The following is a 26,157-nucleotide window of genomic DNA, read 5'->3' on the forward strand; positions in this document are numbered from 1 at the left end:
GTGAAGACTGAAAACAGTGAGTGTCTATTTGTGCAGGAAGAATATTTTGTATCCAGCTTGGCTTTTGCATCCAGCTGACTACATTTTACTGGGATTTATCAGCCAGTTGTTCTCTGCTGATACAAAGATAATTTGAAATGAAACCCCTAGGCCTGTAGTTGATTTGACTTAAGGGAGGTCACAGAAAGGATGAATAGGCAGTGTCACCTTATCTGCAAGGCTGAGTCAGTGGATGAAAAAGGGGCAGGATGGGACTTGGCAGAGGGAAGAAAGCAGTGACACCTCTGCCAGGTCAGCTTGTTCAGAAGGGCTTTGAACAGCAAGTGATAATATCTACATTTGTGTCAGCTCTTGCTGAGCCTGATAACAGACCAAGGTAAAAAGGAGAGAAGTATGTGTAGATTTTATTTTTTTTAATGTGAAGTAAAGAATATAAATATGTTCTTTTAGCATGTTCAAAGAGAGAATAGTTAAACAGAGCAGTTAAATATTAAGTGTATACATTTGCAAGTCAGCTTCAAAAGGCAATGACTGCTGTCATAAGGCTAAAACATCATCATCAGAAAACCCACATGAAAAGAAAAAATCTGTAACATGTTGAGGTTGAAATACTTGCTGCTAGACCTTTGCCTATTTAATGGGAATGACAGGGAAATTCATGGTTGAGGATATTGGCTTGTTAAAATGTGCCACATCACAGTGGGAGTGAAAATTTCCCTTAAGGGAACCTGTGACATGTGCACACCGTTGTTGAGACAGCTCAGACCTTTAAATCTTAGCACTGCAAAGAGCAAGAGATTTTCAGACCTTATTTTGATAATAAGATCTACCTTTCTTCTCTTTTTTTCCCTTTTATACAGTACCCACGTATCACAAGTCAGTAGCAACGTTCCTGCTACAGGAGAGTAAGTGTCTTTTACAATTTTGTAGCTATCTTTCTTGGAGCTTTTTAAAATATTGCTGGTTATGCTTTTATTTCTCTTTAAGAGTTGTTCTTGCACAAACAAAAAAAAAAAAGAGACAGTGTTTCCCAAAGCAATTAATTTACAAGGATAATAAATCACTTCCTTCTGAAAACTTCTCATGCCCTTGGTTCTTTGCTCACTGTGCCTGTGATGTTTTCCTTAGGCAGAACTTGCATATTTTGAGAAGTTTTTTGCAATGTTGTCTTCTTGCTCTTGTTTGCTCCCTGTTGCATCCCAGCAGAGGATGTGACCTGACCCTACTGCTGTAACTGGGAGGAGCAGAGCTAAAATGAGTTGGCTCCTTTTGTGGAGCTGGGAATTCCCAATGGCTGATGGGTTTGCAGAACTGATCTTTATCAATAGTGAAATACAGACATACTTGCCTAGTTAAACCATCTGGACTTTTGCAGTTGCAAAGGTCTTCTAACTTTTCCAGGAACTGCAGTCTCAGCTGGCTTTCAAGTATAGGAACTTAGCACAGCTCTTGTAAAGGAGAAATGAGCCCAAGTACAGAGTCCCATACTGTAGCTACTCAGTTGAAAATTAACCAGTAAATCTTGAAACAAAATTTTAATTATGGAAAAAACAGTAGACTTTGGGCATGCATGTTCGAAAAAAACATTCTTCAGTGACTGCTTAAAGCATTTCAAGAAACAAGAGATGGGATGGAGATGTATACAAAAATGTGCTTCTATGTGATCTCTTTGGAAAAAAAATATTTTTCCCATAAAAGCTTCCTCTGATGAAGGAAGGAAGGGAATATTACAAGAGAATGGCAGTACCAAAAAGAAAATTTGTTTGTGTTGAAAGTTCAAGTAGTCCCATACCTTTAACTGATGCAGTTTCAGGGACTCTCTTGTGGTGGATTTTGTGGAAGCTGTCGTAGTGCCATAGAGTGTGAGGGTGGTCTCACACAGTGCCAGGGTGGCTGTGGATACACAGGAATGTGGCCCAAGAATGTGTAAAAATGGCATGAACTCAGAACAAAACCCATGCTTGGTCACAATGTATGTGAGGAGTTTGTAGTAAGCAACTGCATATTGTCATTCCTCTAAGACAGCAGTGAATCATCTTCTTGCAGGTGATCCATTGCCTTACTGAACTTGTTTTGCACAACAGACTTGACCCCTGCCAGCATGGCTGGGTTGCAATTTTGTCACAGCAGGGGCTTTTCAGTGAGGATGAAAGTTAGGTACCAATGTCTGTAGTTGCAGTATGTAAAATTAGTTATTTTACTCAAATTTCATACATCCCTAGAAATAAAAAGAGCAATATTAATTGGGAAAGCTCAGCTATTCCAAGGGACTTGAACCAGCGGATATCTGAAAATTTTGGCATTGCTTGCATATGTCGTAGCACTGGAACATTTTGTGCTGCCATCCTAAGCAAACATAACCCACAGATACCTTTGTTTTATTTATTGTTGCAGAGAGGGAGCTCCACAAAATCTTTGAGTTCAATTGACCTTATTTTTCTGCTTGACAGGTATTTAGAGAAGACAATCCGTTCAGCCGTGGAGCAGCATCTCTTTGATGTTCATGGCTCAGGCGGCCAGAGTTCAGAGGACTCTGAATCCGGGACGTCTTCAGCCTCTTCTAATGTGTCTGCCAGGCAGAGGAGGCGACAACACAAAGAGCAGGAGGAAGCCCGGAGAAACAGAGACATGTAGGAGCCTGATTTCCTTGTTTTGGAAAGTATATTTAAGTCTACCCCAGTCATGTCTTCTTATTGAGGCAATGCTATGTTCTGTTATGAAAGGCACTGACCTTTGTCCTGGCTGCAGTGCCCATGCAGAGCATTAGTCAGAACTGGGAAATTTAGAGTTTACTAGATTTAGAGTTTACTAGAGTTTACTAGTGGAGCAAAGCATAATAAGAATCTAGGGGGTTATGCAGTCAAGTTTGTAATTACAGTATTTGGAATTGGTTACTTACAGTATTTGGAATTGGTTACTTACAGTATTTGTTGCATTAGTGGAAATTCCCAAACAGTTGATTCTTCTGCCTTTAACTTTTAGATAAAAACATTGGGCCTAGCTGCTTTTCTGAATTCAGCATATCTTGAGACATAAAATAAGATGAAGTTCCTCTTTTGTGTGTGGAGGCACAACTTGTGTTTGGGTTTAGTGAGAAGTTTTGGGAGTTTGTCCAAAATTAGAAGAATCTTCCTTTTGATTAATCAGAATCTATTTTTTGTATCCAGCCTATTACGCAAAGTTTAAACATGATTTAGTAGTGAATTTCCTTAAATGTCTGTCAAAGCATAAAGATAATACCTGTTTTTTCATTCATACTCTTCTAGTTGTGACATATATTGTGTGGTACAAATGTATTATCACTGCAGCTTTAACAAACTTGTTACACAAGGCACAGCTGTATTTGAGAAAGTGTACCACAGACTTTGCAAGGCCACCATCAACTTCTGTGTTTATCTGTAACACAGCACTAGTTCTTGTAAAGAATTTGTATGCCTCACTGCAGTGTTGGATTGCTAGGATTTGAAGTTGATTACAAAATAAACATCTAGTCTTCTGTTGTTGTTTCCTGGGTGCTGAATTCCCCAAATTCTATTGGATCTGTACCTTCTTATATGAAGCTACTTTTATACAGGTGCATAGCCATCAATACCTCATGTTAATATGGCATCCATGGTATTTCCCAAAATGTGTAAATGTGTCAGTGCTGATGTACAAAAAACGTACAAAAAAATCTGGAGTTACAAAAAAAAAAAAAAAATAGGCACCATTTTCATAGGGAATCAAAATACGCTGTAAAGGTGGCCTGGTAAATTGGCACTTGCAAGTCACCAAAGTATCTGGCAGCAGCTCTAAAGTAGTTTTTCTTGTTAAGTAGCCCTGCTGATAGGCTTCTCAGGTAAGTAGGTCAGAGACTGGCTATTGTACATGTTCAGAAGCATATAGCACTGCAGGGCTTTTCTTCAACGCTGCGTTACAGAGCTGCCTCTAGATATGATTGACACAGTTATTCAGACTCGGTCCAGAAAGCTGGAGCCAAGGATTTTCTTGAAGTTTTGAGTGCTGGCTGTGGTCCAAATTGTTTTCCCTGTTTCCCTTAGGTCAGATTGCTGGGATTTCTCCAGGTAAATTATTAAAACTGAGAATTCCTTTCAAAACATCTTTCTCTTGTTTTTTTGATTGTTAGTGACTTCATCTCCTTGTCTTGTGATAGATCACAAGAGGATTTGTAATGTCACAAAACGGGACTACAGGCAGGAAGAGTGTTTATCACAAAATCACAGAGGTGAACTCCCAGGCTTTGAAAATTACATGATCTACAGGATCTGAATGTGTAATTGATCTGCTGAGGGGTCTGTAAAAACTTCCACAAGGGCAAATGTGTTATCTTAGAAGTTTAGTCAGAGATTTATCATACCTCTTTGTATCTCTTTTCCACCAACAAAACCTAGAGATCTGTCATCTAAAAAGTTGCTAGAACTTTCTAGTTTTGTTTTTATTCTGAATACTTGCCATGCTGGCACTGTCCAGATACTGCAGAGTAACTGGTTTCTTATCACACCAGTCAAGTCTAGATGAGTTCTCCTGCTGTTCATGAAAGCAGACTTTGGAGTTGCACAGCACTGTGTAAGACAGCCACACAGAGTTAGTAATGTTGTGATTTCAGTGTCAAGTGTAAGCAAGCTGCCCTTAGCCTCTGGCAGGGTAATGAGACACTTTGTGTTTCTCCTGATCCCATGGTGTAGTGGTGTGTATGTGCATCTTCACTGCTGGGCAAAGGAGGGGGAGGACTCCTTAACAAGTGGTAAATGGAAAGCTGCCTGCTGAAGGATGCAACAGGGCAAGATAAGCCATATGCCAGGTTTCTGGTAAATATGCACAAAGCCTGCAAGCCCAGAGAGTCCCAGCATCACGTGGTGACATAGGGCTGGCTGTCCCATCCTCTTCCCAACATAGTAAAACAGTCCTCTGTCCTAGCAGTTGTGTTACCATTGCAGAGGTGCATTCCCTTTTATGTTTTGTGTAATTCCCAAGTAGAAATCAAGCATTTACTAAAGCACCACACAGTCCTGCTCTTGCATTTGAGGGTTGTGAATAAGAGGGCCAATTATCCGGTGTCATGCACCAAAGGAGATCCCTGGATCGCAGCTGTGAATCACTTTACTAAATTAAAAGCTCATGTCTCAAAGGAAAATATGCTTCATTCTCTCTACAGAAATTCCACAGGCAGCCAGGGGCTAGTCCAGCTTCCATGTGAAGGCTTCTGTGTGTTTGGTTTAGTGGCAAGTGAATCAAATCCCAAACATGGATCCTCACAGCTTTCTCACCTGAGGTGTATACAATTGGCTTTTGCTCCTCAGTGGGATTTAGCATTGCACAATGTGTGTTTTTGTCTGGACTGGGAAGAACCAGAAATAGTGGTTTCATTGGGAATATATGGTGTTGCCAGAACTGCACCAGTCATTATGATGTAGTTCTCTATTGCTACCATAAATGTAGCAAGAGGGCCTTTTAACCTCTTGCTGTAATGTCCCTTTTCTTTTTAGGGAAGTTGTCAACAAGGAAAACATTCCCTCTGGATTCAGCAGTCTTGAAGACTGTATTCTAGCTGCTCAAGATGTAGAAAAATTACAAGACACCAGCTCCGGATACCTTAGTGAAAGGAATAAATCAAAACGTCAGAAATCCAGCACCAAGCTTTCAGAGCTTAATGACAACCAGGACAGTCCTGTGGTAAGCCAGCATACTGCACTGTTTGATGTCTGTGACTAGGATGGGAAAAGCTCTTTTTTTTATTTTATTGCACATCTGGTTCCTTTAGGTAGCCACTTTTGCCTGCAGTACAAGCCTCAGTGCCTGTTTTGGACTAAGGAAAACAGTGGGTCTGACACTTGTAACCCTTGTGATGTGGCAACTGAGAAGCTGTATTTCTACTATGATACTCCATGCAGTCATTTTCTCTTTCTGCAAGTATTTGCTTTTTTCTTTTGAATTTGGTGAAGCATTTTGGAAAGCACAAAAGGATATAGGTCTTTTTCCTAGTCTTTCAAAAGCCTTGCAAGGAGTTTGGAACCTTAAATGTAGGTTCTCATATTCAGGTCAAGTTTATTTTCATATTTCTGCTAAGTTCTGAAACTAGATTTGAAGTGACTACTTGATAATGAGATGGCAAAGATATTTTTGCCATTTCTCTAAAGCCTGTGTTTTTGCAATTTGGAAAGCACTTAGAAGTGTGTTGGTCAAAAATGTGATTCTTTTATCCACCTTTTACTGAAGACATTGATGACTTCCTTATAACGTCATAAAAATCTGGAATACTGTAGAATTTTTCCAGCATATTCTCATGTGACTTTCACATCAGAGGACAGTTTGCCTACTTCTACAAGCTGTAGACTAAAACTGGGTTACCTTCCTTCCCTCTCAGCCAGGGCAAGCACTGACTGGAGTGTCAGCAGCTGAGAAACTGCTCTGTGCTTCAGCGCAGGGTCTGCGTGCAATGGCAGAAGCACTGTGCCTGCACCAAGCATGCATTGCACGGTTAACAGGAACTTCAAGAGCTGTGTGAAAACACTGTCCTGACCCCATAGGGCATTTCCTTCAGTGATGCTTGATTAAGTTTTGGAGCTTGCTGAAAGCAAGTTTTTAATGTGACCTGTTTTTGGGCTCATTTTGTTTAGATCACAAAATTGCAATGATCTAATGTTCTTACCCTGTGAAGAGATTCTAGAGAGAGGTGGATTTTGCTTTTTGATCAAAACAAGGAGGATAACATAACATACACCTTAGCATTTATGAATAGACCTTTGTCATGTAAAAAAGTTTGTGATGTTGTCTCTCCTTAAACACCCTTTCCTGAGTATTCCTTTTTTTCAAAGCCTGAAAGAGTATGTAGGACAGTGTGGGGAAGCTTTCCTCTTAGCTGTCTGATCGCATCTGGCTCAAAAGCACAAGTCAGCGGTGGGGAAACAGTCACTTCCACTTAGACTCCCAGGCAAACCAACCACAAAGCATTGAAAGCTTGTAACTGCATTTTAGGGACATGGTAGCCAGGTATCAGTAGGACTTGAAGAATCAAATTAGGCAAGGCTGGAATGACTGACCTGTGTCACCATATGGGGCTGGAGGTGTAGCAGGTGAGAGAAGGCTGTCACTGCCCCAAGAAGTCTGTGTATGTAGTTTCCAGGGCAGGAACCCACTTCCTCCTATGTAAGAGGGACTTCCCCAAAACCCAGGGTAGAAAGCCTCCTGGACATGTGCTTGAAGTGGCCACATGGCTTGTCCTCACACTACTCAACAGTGTTAATGTTCTTAATGGTGGCCAAGACAAATTTCAGGAGAACAGGTTAACATAACCAGTTGGATTGCTTACCCTGCATTCATATTAGCCCAGCATTACATCCATGCAGTGTATTTTCATTCTTATGCTTGTTTACGAAGAAACTAAGGAAGGGTTTGGCTGAGAAGTAGAGGATTTTCTAACATGAACATAAAGGAGTTCTGCTGAGAGGTTGCTGTGGATTTTGGTACCTGCTCTTACAAGAATTGCACAGACCAAAGAAATTGCTCCCAAGCCTAGGCTGTCTGTCAGTCTGTGAAACAGGAGCAGATAGGGTACCATGCAACATTATTCTGTTCTGACGTTGGAGGTTGTCTGATGAAAGAGACAAAGGAGTGAGCAGCTGGGTTTTCTTGCAGTTTATGGGACAATAATTGTGGGGTTTGTTTAGTGGGCAGTAGTGTGTTACCATTTTCCTAGAAATCCTATTGGCTATTTCTGTGTTTGATCTGTTTAATGGCCTGCAGCTTGAATCTGTTTCTTGTATATATCCTACTGCTTTAATATTTATTGTATTGCAGAGTACGGAAAGCTTTAGCTCTTCCAAACCTATAGACAGACCAGCTGATGACATGGAAATTTTATTTGAAGAAAGGTAATTTTAATTTTAATTTATGCATATATATAAGTTTTCCTTTCCCTGTGGTTGTAGTACAACCTGAGAGATCTCCCACCCAGCCTGTGGGGGTGACATGTATGCTGCAGAACAGATTACCCACCATGTTAACTTCCAAGCAGAGCTTCATGGAGGCACTTAGTGTGTTGTGTGGGCTTTGCCCTGCAGCAAATGCCACCATGGCTCTTTTCCCAGCCTGACAGGAATGTCACTGAAGGTGCTGATGGTGCAGACTTGAAAAGAAATCAGCTGTGCAGCACCTGAACCAGCACGCTCCACACAGGAATGCAGGGCCTGTCTCATCTGGCCTCTGGGTTGGGAATCCAGCCCTTTCCCTTGTGCTTCAGTGTTCTCTGAGAGCTGTGCAGCCTCACTCTGCACACCTGAGATGACAATTTCTCTCAACAGCATTTGTTTGGATAGTTGTATTGGTTTGAATTAGTAGTGCACTGGAATTAAATGACATAATTGTTCTCAAATAGCTCCTGAGAGGAAGCAAAAAAATGCATACTTTAGGAGCTTGAAGTACTGCAGCCCAGAGAGTCCCTTAATTTACTGTGTGATTTAGTGAATGTGCAGGACTAGCAAGAATGGAAAAAGCTTTGTGTGCAGAAGTCCTGCTTGGCTTTGTTAAAAGTCTGGTTTTGTGTTTGTAATATGTTGGTTTGGTTTTGTTTTTTTATAGCAAAGAAAGTGAAAACGATGAGGTTTTTTTCAGGCATTCTCAGGTTAGTATTTTTTTTTTATTATTATTTTTATTTTTGTGTTTCAGTTTTGTGGTCTCTTAATGAGCATTTATTGAGCAGAAACAAGTAGTTATGCATATAGTTTTGTTTTTCACAAGATAAATGGAGTTAGCATGTACTTTTTCTGTCCCTAACCCCTGCTTTTTATTTACATAGTTTAGGGAGACGCTCAACCACTGGGGAGTCTGATAGCTTCTGCTTCAGTCCCTTTGATCCCTCCTTGCCAAAAAGGGAAGGATCATTTAAGTCAGCACTGTGCTTTAAGTGAAGTGAAGTTCCCTTATTAATTATGGCAAAGAGGACACCTGACTGCTTATCTGCCAGGATAGTGAGATTAGCTTGTCTCTCTTGATTTCTCTAAAATAATTTGGCCTTTTATTTATCATTTCCTAATGCAACCTGTTGCTCTTGAACATAGGTGTCTCTAATTCATTTGTCTTAGAAAACTGGATCACCTGCTTTTTTCAAAGTTGATGGCTGGGATGGATGTCAGGAGGGGAGATGTGATGTTGATGGCAGCAGTTTTTCCTTCAACTTTCCATTTCTCTTACACAGACATGCACACACACTTCTTGCACTGGCTTTATGATGTTTTCAGAGATTGGGGTTGGGTTAGGTTGAACCCCTTTGCTGTCACCTGTTCATTTGGGTTTACTTAAAAGACCTCTAGAGACCCAAGCATTTGAAATACTGGGGAGAGTTATCTAAGGCACCTCTCCCTCAATTGTGCATCCATTTAAAATGGGCACAGTAGAGCAGCTGTAGCCACTGTCTGATTTCTCTGGCTGTCTGGAGGTGACTGAAAGCTGGTAGTATTTTTAAATTACTCTTCTTGTATTTCTTTTAGAAATAAAAGCCACTATTCATTTATTGCCTTTGAAAGTCTTCATTTCTGGTAGGAACTATTTCCACCTAGCAGGAAAGGTAAAAGGTTGCTAACAGCTAAGCTCTGATCAGCTGTGTAGTAACTGGTTAAGTCTGTGGGATCCTGAAATATGTAGCCCCTGCAAAGGGTGTTCAGGGCTGCCTTTGATCACTGCTCTGACTGGGCTAACATGGATCTCCTACCTTGCTCCCAAAGGGTCAGTAATCCCTTGCACTTGCTTGCGAGCCATTGTATTTTACAGAACCTAGATTTTGCAAGAGCTTGTTCCTCATGTACCCTCTTGCATGTGGAAAAGCTGCTGTTGCTGCCATGCCATCCAGTACTCTATTAAGCTTTTAAATTAGCCTGGTGGAGATACATTTAAATATGAAATCATAACTTTAAAATAAACTACACCTTAGGAAAAGTTTTAAAGTGTAACATTTTAACCACAGGAGAGGATCTTAACCCAGAGATTGTGTATTATATAGGAATTACAAGGTCAAGAAAATGTTACATTCTGGCAGAGTTGTTTTAACATTCTTTCCCCCTTATAAGCCTTTTGCTTAGGGCAGCTTAAAGATATATGTTTCATAACAACTCATTCAGGTTGAGGAAGGAACAAGGTTCTTCTTTTCTCTTTCTCACCCTACCTCCAGTCTAAAAATGTTAGGAAAAGGATTTGGAATTTGCTATAGCTATCAGTTTTGCTGACTTGGGTCTCCGTGAGACTGTAAAAATACCTTGAAATACAAGCCTCAGATGAATTTTCTGTGGTTTTGTAACTTTCATAATCTGCTCTTGGAAGTAGCTAAGTTCCAGGATGAAAAACACGGGTTTCTAATACCAGGTTTTGATAAGGGAAAAGTATTTAAGGTTCATACCAACATGGCAACACGTATAGAAGGGTGTTGGCATGGCTCAGGTAGGGGGAAGGCAGCAGAATGGCTGTGTTCTTGCATCAGGTTGTATTCCTAAAATGTGCTTAAGGATGCTTCCTGCTCATGGCTGTAATGGAAGATCACATGTAGGGGAAGCAAGCCTTTTATGTAGAATTGATTGGAGTCCATATGTAATCAAACAGAATAAAACCTCCTGATCAGAATTTAAAAATCTTTTTGTTGCCATTTATATCTTGCTGTTTGAGCTACTCTTTATGCTCAATCTCCATTGGAGCAGGATGAATGAATGCAGCTGACTTATCCCCAGGCTGCTTAGATCTGTAGTTACTGGTGCCTGCAAAGCATGGCTGCAGAAGCAGCTTCTAAAAAGCAGAATTCAAGTACCTGCTTTGAAGATTTTTTTGCAGTCATTTATGTAATATCTGCAGTGAATTGTGACTGCCAACTGTTACCAACATCATCAACTTGTTGCCCCCTTGATTTGTAAGAAATTGTGGTGGATCCATACCTGAAGCAAAGTAGTTCTTCCTTATTTGATTCTTTTCCTAGAGAGTGGCAGCTGGTGGTGTCAGGAAATCAAAAAAGAAAATAAGTGATGGGAATATTTAAATATCTACCACTCTATGGGTTTGGAGCATTAATGCAAAGGAAGTTAAACATCTGCTTTCTTGAGTCTCCTGGGTTTGTACCACCATTGTTCTTCAGAACACCTAGTGATTTATTCATTGTATTAGAGCCTACATCAATGGGCAAGGAAAGGAGAGTGGCTGCAAGCAGGGCACAGGCCTGTTTTTACACACCTTGTAAAGATTTGCAATTACTGAAATGACTTCAGGAGGAAGAAGACATTGATATGCTCTTTCTAATATATGTGTAATGGAAATGTTTGCCTATCTGGGAAGTGGCCTTATATCTGCTACAGATATCTTTTAAGAGTCTTAATAAGTCAGGAGATTGTACACTTTTCATAGAAAGGCATTTATTTCTAATTATTATCAGTAGTGGTGATGAAATGGTATTCTCAGGTTGCTCCCTCTGAAATTGTTAAAATCTAGGTATGTTCCTCTCCTTCGCATTTCTTTGTTGTTAAAAATAGCACCTATTTTGGAACTCGGTGGTTTATTTCTTTCCTTGCCTTAAAATATCACCTTTAAATACTGTGCTGGCAATTTACAAGCAGTTTATAGACTGGTACATTTGGCCACTGACCAGTCTTTGTTTGTGAGGTACACAGGCTATTTAAATCCTGGCAGGAAATTTGTCAATGGACCTTAGAGAAATATTTAAGTCCTCCCAACCTGGAAGCAGCTTAAAAGATACTGAATGGTGAATTAGCGTTTTTTCACGTACAGCTCTCACAATAAACACATTTGTAATCAGATTTAGCGTCAAGCTGCATGAGTTATTAGTGCTTGGCAAAGTATCATCTAGTTTTTCATTCTGTTATAATGTTTCAAAAAGGCCATTTATTGAAATGAGCAGGAAATATACACCTTACACGAATACAATGCAGAACACTCTTTACAAATACCAGGGTATTCATCAGATTTTTAGAACAGTAAAACAGCCCAGGTTGAAAGGGACCTCAAAAGATCACCCAATCCAACCTTTTGTGGGAAAGGAAGCCTAGATGAGATTATTTAGCACCCTGTTCAATTGCAGGGATTGATGGAACTGAATCCAATTAAAAACATTTATTCACATGATTTGTCTACTGGGCAACTTTCTTCCCTCTTCATGAAAATTACTTGTTTTTCTCTGCTCAAAAGGGAAAATATGCACCAAACACATCATTAGCTTTCTGTAGATAAAAAAAAGTAAACGTGCTTTAGTGGCATGTACTAAGGATATTGAAACATTTGGCCATGTTTCTGGATTCACAAGGAAAATAGATCCAGAAATGCTGGTTTGTTTTTTTTTTTTTTGTCCCGTTTTCTTTCCATATCAGAGTATGCGGAATGTTTACTAGATTTTCAAAATACCTGCAGAGGGAAAATCTGCATGCTGACTGCCCACTAGACTATATTTGAGAGAATTATGCCTAAGATGTTCTTAACAAATCCAAATAGTTCATGTAGTAACATAATCATGTCTATTCATCTAGCCGTGTGTTTGTTGGTGGGTTTATACATATCACACTACATGTTTATGTACATGCATTACACTTCCTTTTCCCTACTGCCCTCTGTGAGGCATTACAGCTAATTTATTTTGGAGTGCCAGAAGCACTCTCATCAGGCGCTGTCACAGACACACGCACTGTGTCTCTGGATGGTGGGAATGGCAGGGATTTCTTCATAAATGCACACGACGTGTGGTATGTGCAGGGGGTGCAGTGCTGAGACAAACAGCAATTGCTTCTAGGTAGCACTAGCTGATGAATCATGTACTTGACAGAATTCTGGTTTTTTTTGGTTTTTTTTATTCCTGTTACTGGATGCTTCTGTGAATATTTTGGCGTTTTCCCAGAGTCCACACTGCTTCCAGCTGAGATGCCAAACCCTACTGCTGTTTGGATTTGCGCAACACCGCTTTAATACCCAGAGCTCCTCCATAAATAGTTCTGCTCTCCCCACACCCAGCTAGAAAATAACCACAGGAAATCGGGGAATGTGCAGCCAGCACAGCTTAGCTGGCACTAATTGATCTGAGCCAGCACAGACAGCCTGCATGAGAGCATTCATGTACGTAGCCTGCACTGCTGGCTGGCTGCGGCTGCTGTCTCGGGAACTCTGGTGCCTGCTTTTTAGAAGGCACCATATTGCTACAGCCTCACAGCAGCAGCAGCAGCAGCGTTTTTGTTGTTGCTCAAAGGAGTTGTGCTCCTGTAGGAAGTATACGAAGCCACCCCCTTCCCTCTTCCTTTCTCCCTGCCTCCCTGCTTCCCTCCCTCCCTTTTCATCCCACTCCACTACTGGAAGCTTTCTCAGCTACATGCAGTTGTCAGGGCAGGCAGTCTCGGGAACTTGCTGTAGCTTTCTAAAGAGGGAAAAATTCAAGGAAGGCAGATGGACGGATGTTTTTACTGGTGTGAGTGAGCAATTAGTACGCAGGGGTCACCAAGCAAGGGATTTGGATTTGGAGCTGGAAGCATCAGGATCTGTTTGGATCTTTTTAGCTAAAGGCATGAGCTTAATGGTACTGTGACTTGAAGGGGTTTTTTTTTCCCCTCTACATCCTGAGACTTTTTTTTTTCCTTTCTCTTTCATTTCCTTGGGTGTGTGGGAACATAGCTGACTTCAAGCATGAAGATTCAAGAGCATCCAAGCATGCCTGAAAACAAGTTGCAAAGAAATCAAGATGCTGATGATCAGGAAAACAGCTTTGTATCTGAAGTGCCTCAGCTGGATTTAACATCACTGTGCGATGACAGCAACTGGGAAGGTAGGATTGCGTGATGGCTGGTTGTGTGAGTGAAATGGGAGAGAGGGAAACCTGAGTGGGCTGGGTGTATCTTTATATGACCATGTTCCCTTGCTAAAAACAATGAAAGAGCAACTTTGTCCTGAATATAGAACTGAAAGTTTGGAGAAACTGGAAGCAAATACTGAATGGTACTAACTCTGATTGTCACTTAGGGGTGGAAAATGAAATGTTTTATTATTGAAGTTACTTTCATGTTCTATTTAGTACTATTAAATCCCTGAAGATTTCAAGATACCTTATTTCGTAGTTACTGGTCAATGGTAATTAAGCTAGTCTGCCCTACGCTTCAAAGCAAGTGGATATTTCAGAGTCTAAAACAGCTTTTCTTCAGTCACTGTTTGGAAATAATGATTCGCACCTGAAAAGCACAGCTGGTAAAAGATGCTAACTTTCTGTTAATTTGTCTTACAAAGAACTTTTTTTGTGTATGCTGTGAAGGAATTCGGATGACCACCTTAAATGGCAGTGTTAAATTGATTGTATGTCATATAAATTGCTGTACGACTATTTCTTAGCTTTCCTCTGTAGAGTACACGCTTGGTTGGCTAGACACTTACTTGTTTAAGGGGGGAATCTGGGCAAACTCTGTGGGTGCTATACCTTAATTTCATTTGAAATTGAGATGAAATGGAGGTGTCCAGTAGTTTTGGGATCAAACTCTTTTCTAGTTACAGAGTATGCATCTGTGTACAAGCCAGAGTTCTGTTAGTTTATGCTTTAGGAGTGAAAGATGGGTTTTGACAGGGAAGAAACAGGAAAACGCAAATGTGGTGTTTAAATAAAGCAAGGGAGGGAAAACGTGCAACTAATTCATTGCTCTAAAATAACAATCTCTGAGGAACACTGAGAAGGGAAGTTCTCTGCTCCTGCCTCCACAGCATACGTGACCGAGTATGTTTTGCCTTTCCCTCTAGGAGGTGAGTAGTTATGACACTTCAGGTGCAAGTAAAGAAAACCTGCAGCCATAGCTGCCTTTGATTCAGCCAGGCAAGCAGTCACCGTGCACAGGAGGGAATTTTTCCATTTGCTGGCTAGGTGGGGATTCCCTGGCTGGAATCACCATACATGCAGTGCGGCTGATCAAAGCACCACAGAAGGGCTCCCAGGCAGCCCTGGCTGCTGATGTTTACTGAGGGGCCAATTTAGCAGAGCCCTGCAGGGTCTCAAGCCAGGGTGAGCACGTCTGTGTTCTCAGAGATGATGTGTGGCTTCAGCTATCCTGTGAACCTTGGGGAATAATGACTTTTTTTTTCCTTCCTGCATTACTAATAGGAGTCATATGAATGCATGAAGGGGGGAACACAGCTCCTTTCTGCCTGCCAGAAGCTTTCCCATTGTATGAAATAAGTTGCTTCTTTGGTACAACTCCGTCTTAGGAGGCATGCTCTTATGTTTGGATTCTAGCTTCCTTGCCCTGCAAATATGAGGCAGGATTATGGGCACATGTGACTGTGCTTCTCTGTGATTGCTCCTTCCTCCCTTCTGTTCACGTGTATTTTGCAGGAGGAGGAGATGGGCAGCTGCAAAAGAATCAGCTGTCTGGGGTGAGAGAGACATCATCGTCTGAAATGCGTGCCTTCCAGAATCACCATTTTGTTGGTGTGGATGAACAGCAGCAAAATGGTGCCTTCTGTGTCTCAGAAAGGAGAGACTGAGTCTTTCCTAGCTGTGGATATGGAATCAAGCTTGCAGCAGCCAGAAAGAGAAATATCTTAGCATCAGCTCCCAGACTGCTTCTGTAGCTAACAGCAGAGTCTGTTGCTGAGACTGGCTTTGCCCTAGTCAAATCTGTACATAAGGAGAGATTTGCTGTACTTCTGCAGGCTGTGTTTCCTTTACCTAAAGCTGAGCACAGAAAGGACTGAGACATTTTCTCCCTGCTGCCCGCAATGCAGCCTCACACTTTGCCATGTGCCCACCTTCTGTGTCCCACTCACCTGCTAAGTATAGAGGCTTATGTAGGAATCATCAGGCTACTGATGCAGCACTCAGGGCATGAGCAGTGCCCCAGCCAAATTCAAGTGCTGAGCTCCCTGCCTCAGTGCATTTCCCATGGTCCAGGAGTATTTTCCTGGTGTGCATTTGGCAGGTATGGATCAGGGAGTTTTATTGCCCTGGATGTGGACCAAGCTATCCCAGTGAGCTGGGATGTCATGTCTGACTGCTGGGTTTGCTTGCTAAGCTGGTCAGTGGCTGCCAGCTGAGATGGCTTTGGGAGCAGGTGTGTTCAAAGCTGCTTCCACAGCGAAGGTTTCTAATTGTTGTGGATTATGTTTGAATCGGGTGCAGTGACTGAGGAGAACAGAGCGTTCTCTCACAGGCCAGCACTAGTGTGCAGATTTCTCACCAAATGTTTCTAATTCAAGCCCAGAACTTGCTATCCTGTCCTCAGAGAAAATCTGGAAGTATGTTGCTCTCCATAGCAGTGGCTGGCCCTGTCAGCAGGCAGCCCAATAAATCAATATGATGTGTGATTGCTGCTGATGTCACCCGATTACTAACATTTAAAAAAGTTCTGTAGCTGAGATTTCAATTAGAGTTTGCAGTAACAAGTTCTTATAAAACAATCAGCTGGCATTTTTCTTCAAGCTTAAAATAAAAACACAATTTGAGTTCAAGTATTGCAGCACTTGAGACCTTGAGCATGAAGCTGATCTACCAATAGTTTTGACACTGACTTAATTGATGCTTTCCCATGGAAAAAATCCAAAGTAATGCAGAAAAAATCCATATAGTATAGCAGAAGGGAAGCTGAACTTAGTATTCTTTTTTTCAACACTGTGGACTTGGATTGATCAGTTTATTTGTGTGTAACACTCTTTAGCATAAGAAATCAAAAGGGGGTGAGGCACATTCTATTTTTATAACTATGTATTGAAAAAATTGCATTGTTTACTGAATAGCATCAGAATATTAAAGTTGTATTTTTGATTGTTATGACATGCTATAAACAAAATACAAAGTTTGCTTGCTAGCTGAGAGACGTGTCATCTCACTAAGTGAAGAGGTGTGGTAGTGCTGTATTTGCGCTATTCTTTTGATCTATGTAGGAAGAATGCCTGCTGATGTATTCAAACAAGGATATTTTCATAGTTATTTATAAGATGAAAATAGGTTGTTACTGAGCTAGTTAATGCTTTGAATGGAGTTTTAAATTACTTTATTCATTTCATTATGAGAAGTTTTTCTGGAGTCTTTCAAGTGACATTTGATGCTAGTACCTCAGGTGTTGTAATGACTTTGGACTTTTTAATCCCTCTGGATTTACTTCAATTTACAGTAGCTAAGGTTTGGCCTCGTTTGTTTGACAGGTGGTTGTGTGTAAAAGGAGTGTTAGCAGCATGTATGAGCTGTGTGGCTGCAGAGAGGGAAACAGGAGATGCCTGTGGTGTTTTGCTGGCTGCACCTCAAGTGGTATTTGTGTGTAGAGACCTCTCTGTTGGCCCTGCAGCCCCCAGTAACCCTGTGGCAAATATACAATGTAGTGATAAAAAAAAAGACAGATTTTATCAGCAAGATGGCTTGGAGCTCACCAATAATACACCTGTTTGATACAATAAATCTTTCTTCTCATGTTAAGCACTTAATTGTTCAGGTTTATTAAAGCCTCCAGCCAGCCCTCTATGCAGCAGGTTGGCAGAGAGGTTGTACTGCCATAGGCAATGCTCTGCGTGCCTGCGGAGCTCTGCAGAGCCACACCTGGCAGATGGCTGACAGCTCCTTTGAAAGAAGAACTGGTTGTGGGATTTTGAGAGGGAAAGCAGCACTTCTGAAGGACTGCAGCCTCACTACCAGCACACAGTTCACTGCTTCTGCACCAGCTTAGAAAAGGCATGCTTGAAAGAAATGCCTAGAGAGTCTGACCAAAGCATCTCTGCACTGGTACGGCCATGGTGGCTAAATATTCCCCTCTTTTTTTTTCTTTTTTTCTTTTCTTTTTTTTTTTTTTAATTTCCCCATGAAAAGTTGTCATTCTGGAGATGGGGGGAAAAAAATAGTACATGGAAAGAATGTGGAGATGAGTAGAAAACAGATTTTTCCCTGAGCAGGAGAGATCTGTTGAGGACAGAAGAGGGGTAAGTGTACCCACTCTGTCAAGTCAGTGGCAAAGAAAAGGTGAAATGTTTACAATCTGTTGAGATTTTGTTCTTCAATTAGCTGAAAGGAGAAAGGCTGACAGCGTTAATCATGATAGTGGATGCTTTTAAAACTTTTAAAGACTTCACAGCAGATACTTAAAAACCATTCAGTCCAGGAGTTCAGTAGCCTTCAGAAAAAGCTAGATGCTTTGATAGCTATCTTGGCTACATGAATAACAAAAGATATTATGCATCCTGTTAAAGAGGAATTAATTGATTATGCACTATCAGAAAAAGCAGCAGCTTATCATTAGTGGGTTCCTTCTGTTTGTGTGATCCAGCAATTCCAGTGGGTCCACCTGAAAGGCCTGGCACCTGGCCAGCAGGAGAGGGAAGGCAGTTGGACTGCACACTGGTCCATTTAGTGATCTGATGTAGATAAAATTTGTAATTTGTACGTATCTAAATATGTTCCTTGATGAATTGCGGTGTTGCTCTCAGGGGTCTAGTCATTTTGGGTCTAGTTGAGGTTTTGTCTTCTGAATGTATATAGTCAGCAAGAGAAACAAAATTACCCATAGAGTCAGGCCTTTCAGGAGCAAGGGTTAAAGAAAGCTGATTTTCTGTAGCACCCATTTCTTCTGTCAAGTCTCAAATTTTATTTTTCCTTTTAGGGTTTGGTGTTTTTTTTCCTTCTCCTTTTTAACACTTTCTTCTTTAGAATGGGAGTTTCTGTTTTGGGGGAGTATTTTGAAATCAACAAAATATTAAGTAGACACACAGTCTAAATTAGGTTACATAAAGTGCTTTGCTGTCTTTTGGGGTTTGATCAGAGGCTCTTTGAGCCATTGCAATTCCCTGAATGTCGCATGCTATCTGGTTTTAAATCCAGCTTCAACTAAGTCACATACATCATGCATGATTAATAATGGCTTTGTTAGCTGATGTGGTAGGAGCTTAATTTAGTTACTGCTAAATATGCCTGATTTTTTTCTAAGTTTATTTCATCTATGTAAATCCCATGGAGGTGTTATTTAACAATTTCCAAGAGGAAATTCAGTTTTCAGGTGAGAGGTATTCAAAGAATTAGAAATTAGAGATGTCTAGAAGAATTTCATGCATCATTTAACTCTTGCTCCTGCTGGTCAAATAAATGAATCTTTTTTTCCTTTTGTATTACCCTTTATTTTGCAACAAAAGATCTTGTGAGACCCTTCCTAAAACCATGAGAGATTCAGGGAAGTAGATGCAAAATATTTCAGGTATTAGAAAATGCCAAAGCTGAACAGAGCTTTGAAAAACTCTTTTTTCAGAAATTGCTCGAAGGAAGTTCAGGCTACATAAGCTTTCAAAACCATGGCAGAACAGCCTACTTTCACTTGGGGCTTGCACACCCCATGGAAGTAGCCCCTGTGAGCCAGGCTTGCATGTGCTTCTCTTACTACAGCACGTTCAAGGGGCTCTTGTGCAAAAAGCTTGTGCAAAAACCTCCTGTCATCCCTTTCAGGGTAGCACATCAGTGTGCATGCAGCACCAGCCTCTAAGTAGAGGTGTGCCTTTTGTGTCCATGTGCTAAGGAAGAAGGCAAAAGGAGGAGAGCATCATTTGAAGATGTGCACAAGCAAAACAGCACTGAGTCCATCACTGCTGCATTGGCAATGATCTCGCACTGCCCAAATTGTACAGAGGGGTAATATTAAACAGCACAGAGGTTCTGCAGGAGAATCCTCATGCAGTCTACTCTGAAAATCCACTCTGAGCTCTGAAAATGTTAACCTTCTTCAGCAAAAGGAAATGTTGCTTTTTATTCATGAACTGATAAGTTCAGAAGCCCCCTCTCTTTGTGAATAAAAACAGACACATTAGGCACAGTAAACAATTCCTCCGTAGCTCTGTGACTGGTCTGGGAGCTTTCTATAACGTTTTTGTGTTGTTACTTGACTCTAGAACTATTTGTTAGATTTAGAAGTTCAAAGCCTGGCTCTTAGCACCACAGGATTAGACAGTTTAAGTAGGAGCATGCAAATCAGCTTAGTAAACTATCTGAACACAAAATGTTAGACTCCTTATGGCATCTGGAGGGAATGATCACAAGACTGAGGTGATTGCTTTCCATGGACTCTATTATGCTAATAAGTAGTACTAAATTGGGGTTCCCTTTCTCTCCCACTCTATCACCTCCCTGTACAACATTGCTTTTACTTCTGGCTGGTTAGGTTGTTCAGGGGGCTGAAGATTTCCTCACTTTTCTACCATACTGTAAGCAGCAGGATTGCATGTGAAAGGGAAAAGGGGAAAATCAGACCATCTTACTATAATTGTTAATATGTGGGCTAAGCACCCTGTGGAACAGGTGGTAATGTGAGACACCTTTTGCTTCCAGATTAGAAGAACCTATGCTTACTCCTAGGCTTTGAATTTCCAATAGCAGGCAACAGGGTTGCATTGGAGTGCTGGGGCCTATAGGAGAACCACTAATACACTATTCATTTACAGCATTTGTACATCCTGAAACTGAAAAAAATTCCTTCTGGAATCCAACTACCTCTTCTATATACCATGTGCCAGTAATGCTCTCTATCCAGCATAACTTTTTCCTCAAAGGCACTCATTTGGTGTCAGTCCATGGTAATGCCTGGTCAGCTTTTGGGTAGTTTTCTGTTGCATCTAAGAGATGAGTTATATTTGTGTAGGTTACCTGCTGTGGCCAGGCTTTGTAATGTTTTGCACACAGGGCAGGTGGGAGTAGTGACCAGAGAATGCCTGGTGACAAGAGTCACAGTCAGGATGAGCAGGTCAAGGTTCATTAGAAAGTTGCCTGGAGTCTGTCTTATGTATAAAACAAACCTGATAAAACCAGCCTTTGTCTTACTGTTCCCAGAGCCCATCCCTGCTCTCTCCTCATGGCAGCGAGACGGCTTAGACTCAGATGAGGCTCACCTTTCCCCGCAGGCCGGGCGCTTGATTCGCCAACTGCTGGATGAGGACAGTGATCCCATGCTGTCCCCTCGATTCTATGCCTATGGACAGAGCCAGCAGTACCTGGATGATACAGAAGTGCCTCCTTCTCCTCCCAATTCTCATTCCTTCATGAGGTGGGTTGTGGTTTGCCAGTGCTGACTTTCACATGCAGCTGCAAAGGGTTTGCACAGTTGCATCAAGCAGCATGTCTTTGGATCGGCTGTGCTGTGTTGGGTTTCTGTCCCTACTCACAGGAAACTGTATTTTGTAAAAGGTCCTTTGTAGTTAATTTCTGGGTTTGTGCAGTAATATCTAGGGCTGTTAGAGCATCTTTTGCTATCTGTCATTGCAGAGTAGCAATATAGCATTCTCACTTTTGTGGGCCTTGCCTTTATTCACACAAAGTGAAGTGGCCTAATCTGCATCAAGAGGTACAGTGGTTGTTTGGATAAGCTGTTCCTGGAATCTCTGCTCTTGGCAGGAGACGGAGTTCCTCTTTAGGATCTTACGAAGATGACAGAGAAGACCTTACCCCTGCACAACTCACCCGGAGGATTCAAGGGCTGAAGAAAAAGATCAGGAGATTTGAGGACAAATTTGAAGAGGAGAGGAAATACAGAGTGAGTCTCTAGGAGTTAAGCATTTATGTGAAGATGGATGCATTAGCAAAAAGGGAAGGGACACCAGGGAAGTGGGTCAAGCATACAGAGGGACACCAGGGAAATATGCCAAACATACAGAGGGGCTTGAAAGCTTTTATAATGAGGAAAAAAAAAAAATAAGGCAGAAGACCTGCTTACCCCCCAGAAATCTGTATGCACACCGAGCAAAGTACCTTTCCAGGTATTATGCAATATCCATGCAGCACAAGAGAGGAAGGCTAGTGAACTCACAAAATTTCAACCGCTGCTTAAGACAACATGTAGGAATAGCTGTGTTCAACTTCTGTTGTTTGTTTATTTAACTTCAGCATATGGGAAGCACAATTGCTGATCTCATTTGCATGATGGTAATCCCAGGACACCTGTGCACTGCAGAGGCAAGAGAGCAGCTGCCTTCACTCCTGAGCAAGGAACCACAGTCAAGTGCTGCTGAGCAGCAGCAGCAGTAGCAGTGTATTGGACTCTTTAATTGTTCTGACATGCCCTTCTGATGCACAGAAAGCTTTGTAAGGAGCTGTAAAGCTGTGCATGTTTACATCTTTGGCTATCAAAATGGCAAAGAATTGTACTGGAAAGATCTGGCCTGCAGTAGGAAAAGCTAAAAAAATGCTGAGAGCTTGCTGTAGCCTAGAATTTGGGTCATTTGATATCTTTGGATGTAAGGCAGCCTTTGGTGTGGATACATGTGTCAACACTTTTCCAACTGTTCATGCTAGGTTTCCTCTATTTTAGGGGTACTGTCTTGTTAGGAAACAATAGACATAAGGATTCCAGTGTGCATCCAGCCTTCTGAGTCACTCCTACAACTTAATCATTGGCATCAAATATTCTGTGTTTTCTAAAAAAAAATCCATTTCATGATGCATCTCATACAGAGGTTGTGACAGGCAGGAGCAATTAAAGCAAGGTCTGAAATGGGCTGGTCAGAGATGTGCAGCTGCCAGTCAGAAGCCAGTTCCTGTGCTCTGTGCTGGGTCCAAATTCCATTGTACCCCTTTGTGCCACACACTTGTTCCAGTGAATCACTCCTGGTGGTTTAACACAGATTCACCATGGCTTTCCTTTCCTCCCAGCCTTCCCACAGTGACAAAGCAGCCAACCCTGAAGTGCTCAAATGGACAAATGATTTGGCCAAATTCCGAAAGCAACTTAAAGGTGAGGAGCCACCACTGGTGCACTTTTGGGGAGTATCTTGACTCTGACTCATTTAGATTTGATGTGAGGGAGTGATCCTGACACTGTCACATTTTAAAAATGAAAAATTGCTCATCTTTGCCTGCTCAGAGTCAAAGCTGAAGATATCAGAGGAAGATCTTGGCCCTGTTGTGCGCCAACGCAGCAACACACTCCCCAAGAGCTTTGGCTCTCAGCTGGAGAAGGAGGATGACAAGAAACAAGACCTGTCAGATAAATCTGCCCAGCCTGCAGTGGAAGTGACCTTCGACTCCATCCAGAAGAAGCTTCAAGAGAAAAGAGCAGAGACAAATCGACCTGAAGACATTAAGGTACAATGGTAGCCAGGTCAGATTTAGGCCTTTAAGTGCAAGTAGATTACTTGTGGCTGCACAGTCACTTGTGAAAGTGTTGTGGTCTTTGACATTTTGTTTAAAAATGTGCAGCCTTTAGTCTGGGCTCACTTACTTTAGTTCTGTTCCCTCTTTCTTTAGTATCTTGTTTCCTTCCCCAGAGCTCAATTTCTATTGTCTGTTAGCATGTGGTCTTTGTCTGACTCTTGCATATCCTTAGTAATGTTTCTGAATTATTGCAATTTTTTTCCTGCCCTGTGTTTGGCTATTTCCAATATTCTATCCAAAAGTTTTTGTCAAATTCTGAGTCTTCCAGTGCTGCTAGAGGTTACGTCATCTGTTTGTTTCTTGTTCACTCCAAGACTGAATAGTATTCTCTCAGGGTGTGTTACTGCTAACCATCAGAGTTTCACATTGAGGTCTGTTAGCTTCTGTAATCTCTGAGGGTTATCAGCAGGGAGGTCTTCATGTCTGATGTGAGCTCCTGAGGTCTGGGTAGCCTTGTAAATGAAGTCCTTGAGTCTGCTGACATGTAAATTACGCACTGCTGAATAAGAGTGAGGCAGACAGCATTATCTTTGTTTGCTAGATCTGCAGAAGAAAAACATACACCATGTGTTTTGACTGTTTTCTGACTGTAGCAAGAATCCGCAGCCTGGCCACTTACCGAGGAACTGTGATAGTATTTGGTGCTGTGATAGGGAGAAAAGGCTTGGTGTCAGGCTAATTCAGTGGAGGAATTTTGGCCACCTTGGTTAGAGAAGTCTTCTCTGTCTTCCCTTTTTTTTTTCCTTTGGCTTTGTCCCCTCTTGTCTGCTACAGCCTTTCACTCCATAGCAGAATTTGCAGAAAGACATTCTGACTGCACTTCAGTTCTTGGTGAAGTGTGTTTATTACAGTCAAAGTAAAGGTGACAAGCTTTACAAGAGGTACTGGAGTTTGTCTCAGATTTGGAGAAAAAGAATGGAAATGTGTTCTGTTGTAGAATTTACATTTCAGATCTTAACTGAAGAAGATCCACCAGCATTAAAAGTTGCATAGTGTTGTTTTTTCAAAGAACACTTATAATCTGTAAACCCACTTTAGGTATATAAAATACATTAATATGCAAAATTTGTGTGTTTAATCTACCTGCATTGAGCATAGGGTTCTAGTCACATTAACAGTCTCTTTGGCAATGTAGCTGGGAAAAGACAACTGGAAGGTAGAGAAGAATCTTTAAAATAAAAAATCGTATGACATGACTTGGGTTGTGGCACAGATTAGTATTTTTTAATCCAGGAATCTGACTTTTTTTTCTTTACTTCCTCCCTTTCCCTCTCTCTGTGCCATTTTTCACAGGACATGACACGAGACCAGATAGCAGCTGAAAAAGTGGCTCTTCAGAAAGCTTTGCTCTATTATGAAGGCATTCATGGCAGACCAGTATGTACTGCACCATTTTTTTTTATTTTCTTTTTTTTTTCCCTCAAAGTACATCTATATAGGTCTTTGTCTATGGTAAATGATGCCCCTAATGCCCCTTTGATGTCAGGTCACTAGAACTTCTTGCTCTCCAAACCACACGTGCACCCTCTAATGCACCTCCCTGATCCTTCACTTCCACAGCTGCTGAGGAGTCTGTTCCAGGCAGGGTGATGTCCTCACACAGCACTGAGCTGGACAGACACCTGCAGGACAGAGCCTACAGGCTGAGTGGCCATTATTTTGGCATTGTGCTCATCAGGTTCCATAGACATCCAGTTTGAGGCCCAGTGGACTGTCTGCATGAGAACAGTTGTGTGTGGTGCCCATCCAGCCAGGAAGTTTGAAGTTTCCTGGTATCAATGGTATACAGCAAACTTTTTTGTGAATACAGAGAATTAAGTTTTGTCTCCTGTTGATCCCTGCTGTGGCAGAAACACAGTGGCTTCCAGGCCATGAAGTTGGCTTTTTATGAGTCCTTCCTTCTCTTTCACTGATGCCATTATAATCTTTGTGACCAGCTGTATAGGTAAAGTAACTTAATTTCAGAGTGCTGCTAATCCCCTGAGCAGTGGCTTGGGAGCAGCAAATTACTGCTTGTAAGGAGTACTTGATTGTTGCAGCTCACAAATCTGTCATTCTGTTGTTTCCTGAGATTCCTGATCTTTTCCTTCCGAATTATATCTTCCTTTATCCATTGTTTTTTTAAAGTCTCACTAATTTATTTAAATGCCTTCATGGAGTGCTAATATTATACAGTCACAACTGTATTAGCAACTGAAAATGGCATAGTTACAGGAGAGGACAGGCAGATTTATTCTTGTGTAGAAAAAGGGCAGCACAAGGGAATTTACTTAACCTTCCCTGTGTTCTCTGTGAGACCAAGTCTTTTTTTGCTGCTTTTACAATTATATAAATCAAAAGTTGGCCTCTTACTGAAGTGAACTCACTTCAATCTGTTCAAAAAGATAACAAGCCAGAGCCTATCTTGTCAGCATACCTTTATTTCCACCTACCTTTTCCAATGCTTCATTTATACAACTACTTTTTAATTTATTTTGTTTTAAAGTAAGCTGTCTATACCTAGTAACACTGTACTGCATGGCAAGGAAGACTGATCAGCTTTTGCTGTTCCCAGCTCCTGGCAGTGCAGCAGTGGAAAAGTACTGAGAGCTTGAGGAGAATGTGGATAGTTCAGCCAAGGTTTTGTTTTTTTTTTTTCCTTAAGGATATTTAACTAAACAAGAAAAACAGTGGAGCTCAGATTTATTGTGCAGCTGGGTCTTTCTGCACCAGTGATAGATGAACCTGCAAAGGTGGAACTGGACTGTTTTAGTTAAGCCAAAAGTCTGTCTCTGCAGAAATTCTTGAGCTGCTCTAACAATGCAAGCAATGGTCTGTTCTCAGCTGCTGATGTTTTGCCACGTGGAGTGTGCCCCAGAGTTGTGTCAAAGGCTCCATTATTCTAACAGTCTCTTTGCATTTTGATGTTCTCCCAAAATATACTTTACTGGTCTTACTTATGTTTACCTAATGAGACAGTGTGCCCATGTCCTAAACATTTACTTTCAAGATATGCTTTCTGTAAAGTTTGCTGGTGTAAATGAGCTGCAGGACAGTCTCAGACTCCATAC

General features: G+C 41.4%; 1 protein-coding gene across 14 annotated transcripts in view; it reads left to right on the forward strand.

Annotated features, from left to right (window-relative positions):
* Positions 1–26,157, forward strand: part of FAM13A (family with sequence similarity 13 member A) — a 133,191-nt gene that overhangs the window by 94,587 nt on the left and 12,447 nt on the right. For 9 of the 14 annotated variants that reach the window (XM_085579121.1, XM_085579124.1, XM_085579126.1 and 6 more), the window contains 11 exons: positions 861–905; positions 2,451–2,630; positions 5,487–5,673; positions 7,798–7,871; positions 8,578–8,620; positions 13,639–13,789; positions 20,792–21,005; positions 21,353–21,491; positions 22,607–22,688; positions 22,818–23,038; positions 24,401–24,484. In XM_085579121.1, the coding sequence (XP_085435247.1) occupies positions 861–905; positions 2,451–2,630; positions 5,487–5,673; positions 7,798–7,871; positions 8,578–8,620; positions 13,639–13,789; positions 20,792–21,005; positions 21,353–21,491; positions 22,607–22,688; positions 22,818–23,038; positions 24,401–24,484 (1,420 nt within the window). The remainder of the gene's footprint in view (positions 1–860; positions 906–2,450; positions 2,631–5,486; positions 5,674–7,797; positions 7,872–8,577; positions 8,621–13,638; positions 13,790–20,791; positions 21,006–21,352; positions 21,492–22,606; positions 22,689–22,817; positions 23,039–24,400; positions 24,485–26,157) is intronic. The other 5 variants (XM_085579128.1, XM_085579129.1, XM_085579131.1 and 2 more) reach the window with 2 other exon arrangements.

The sequence above is a fragment of the Lonchura striata genome, chromosome 4, assembly GCF_050655825.1.
Source record: "Lonchura striata isolate lonStrDom1 chromosome 4, ASM5065582v1, whole genome shotgun sequence".
NCBI classification, from domain to species: Eukaryota; Metazoa; Chordata; class Aves; order Passeriformes; family Estrildidae; genus Lonchura; species Lonchura striata.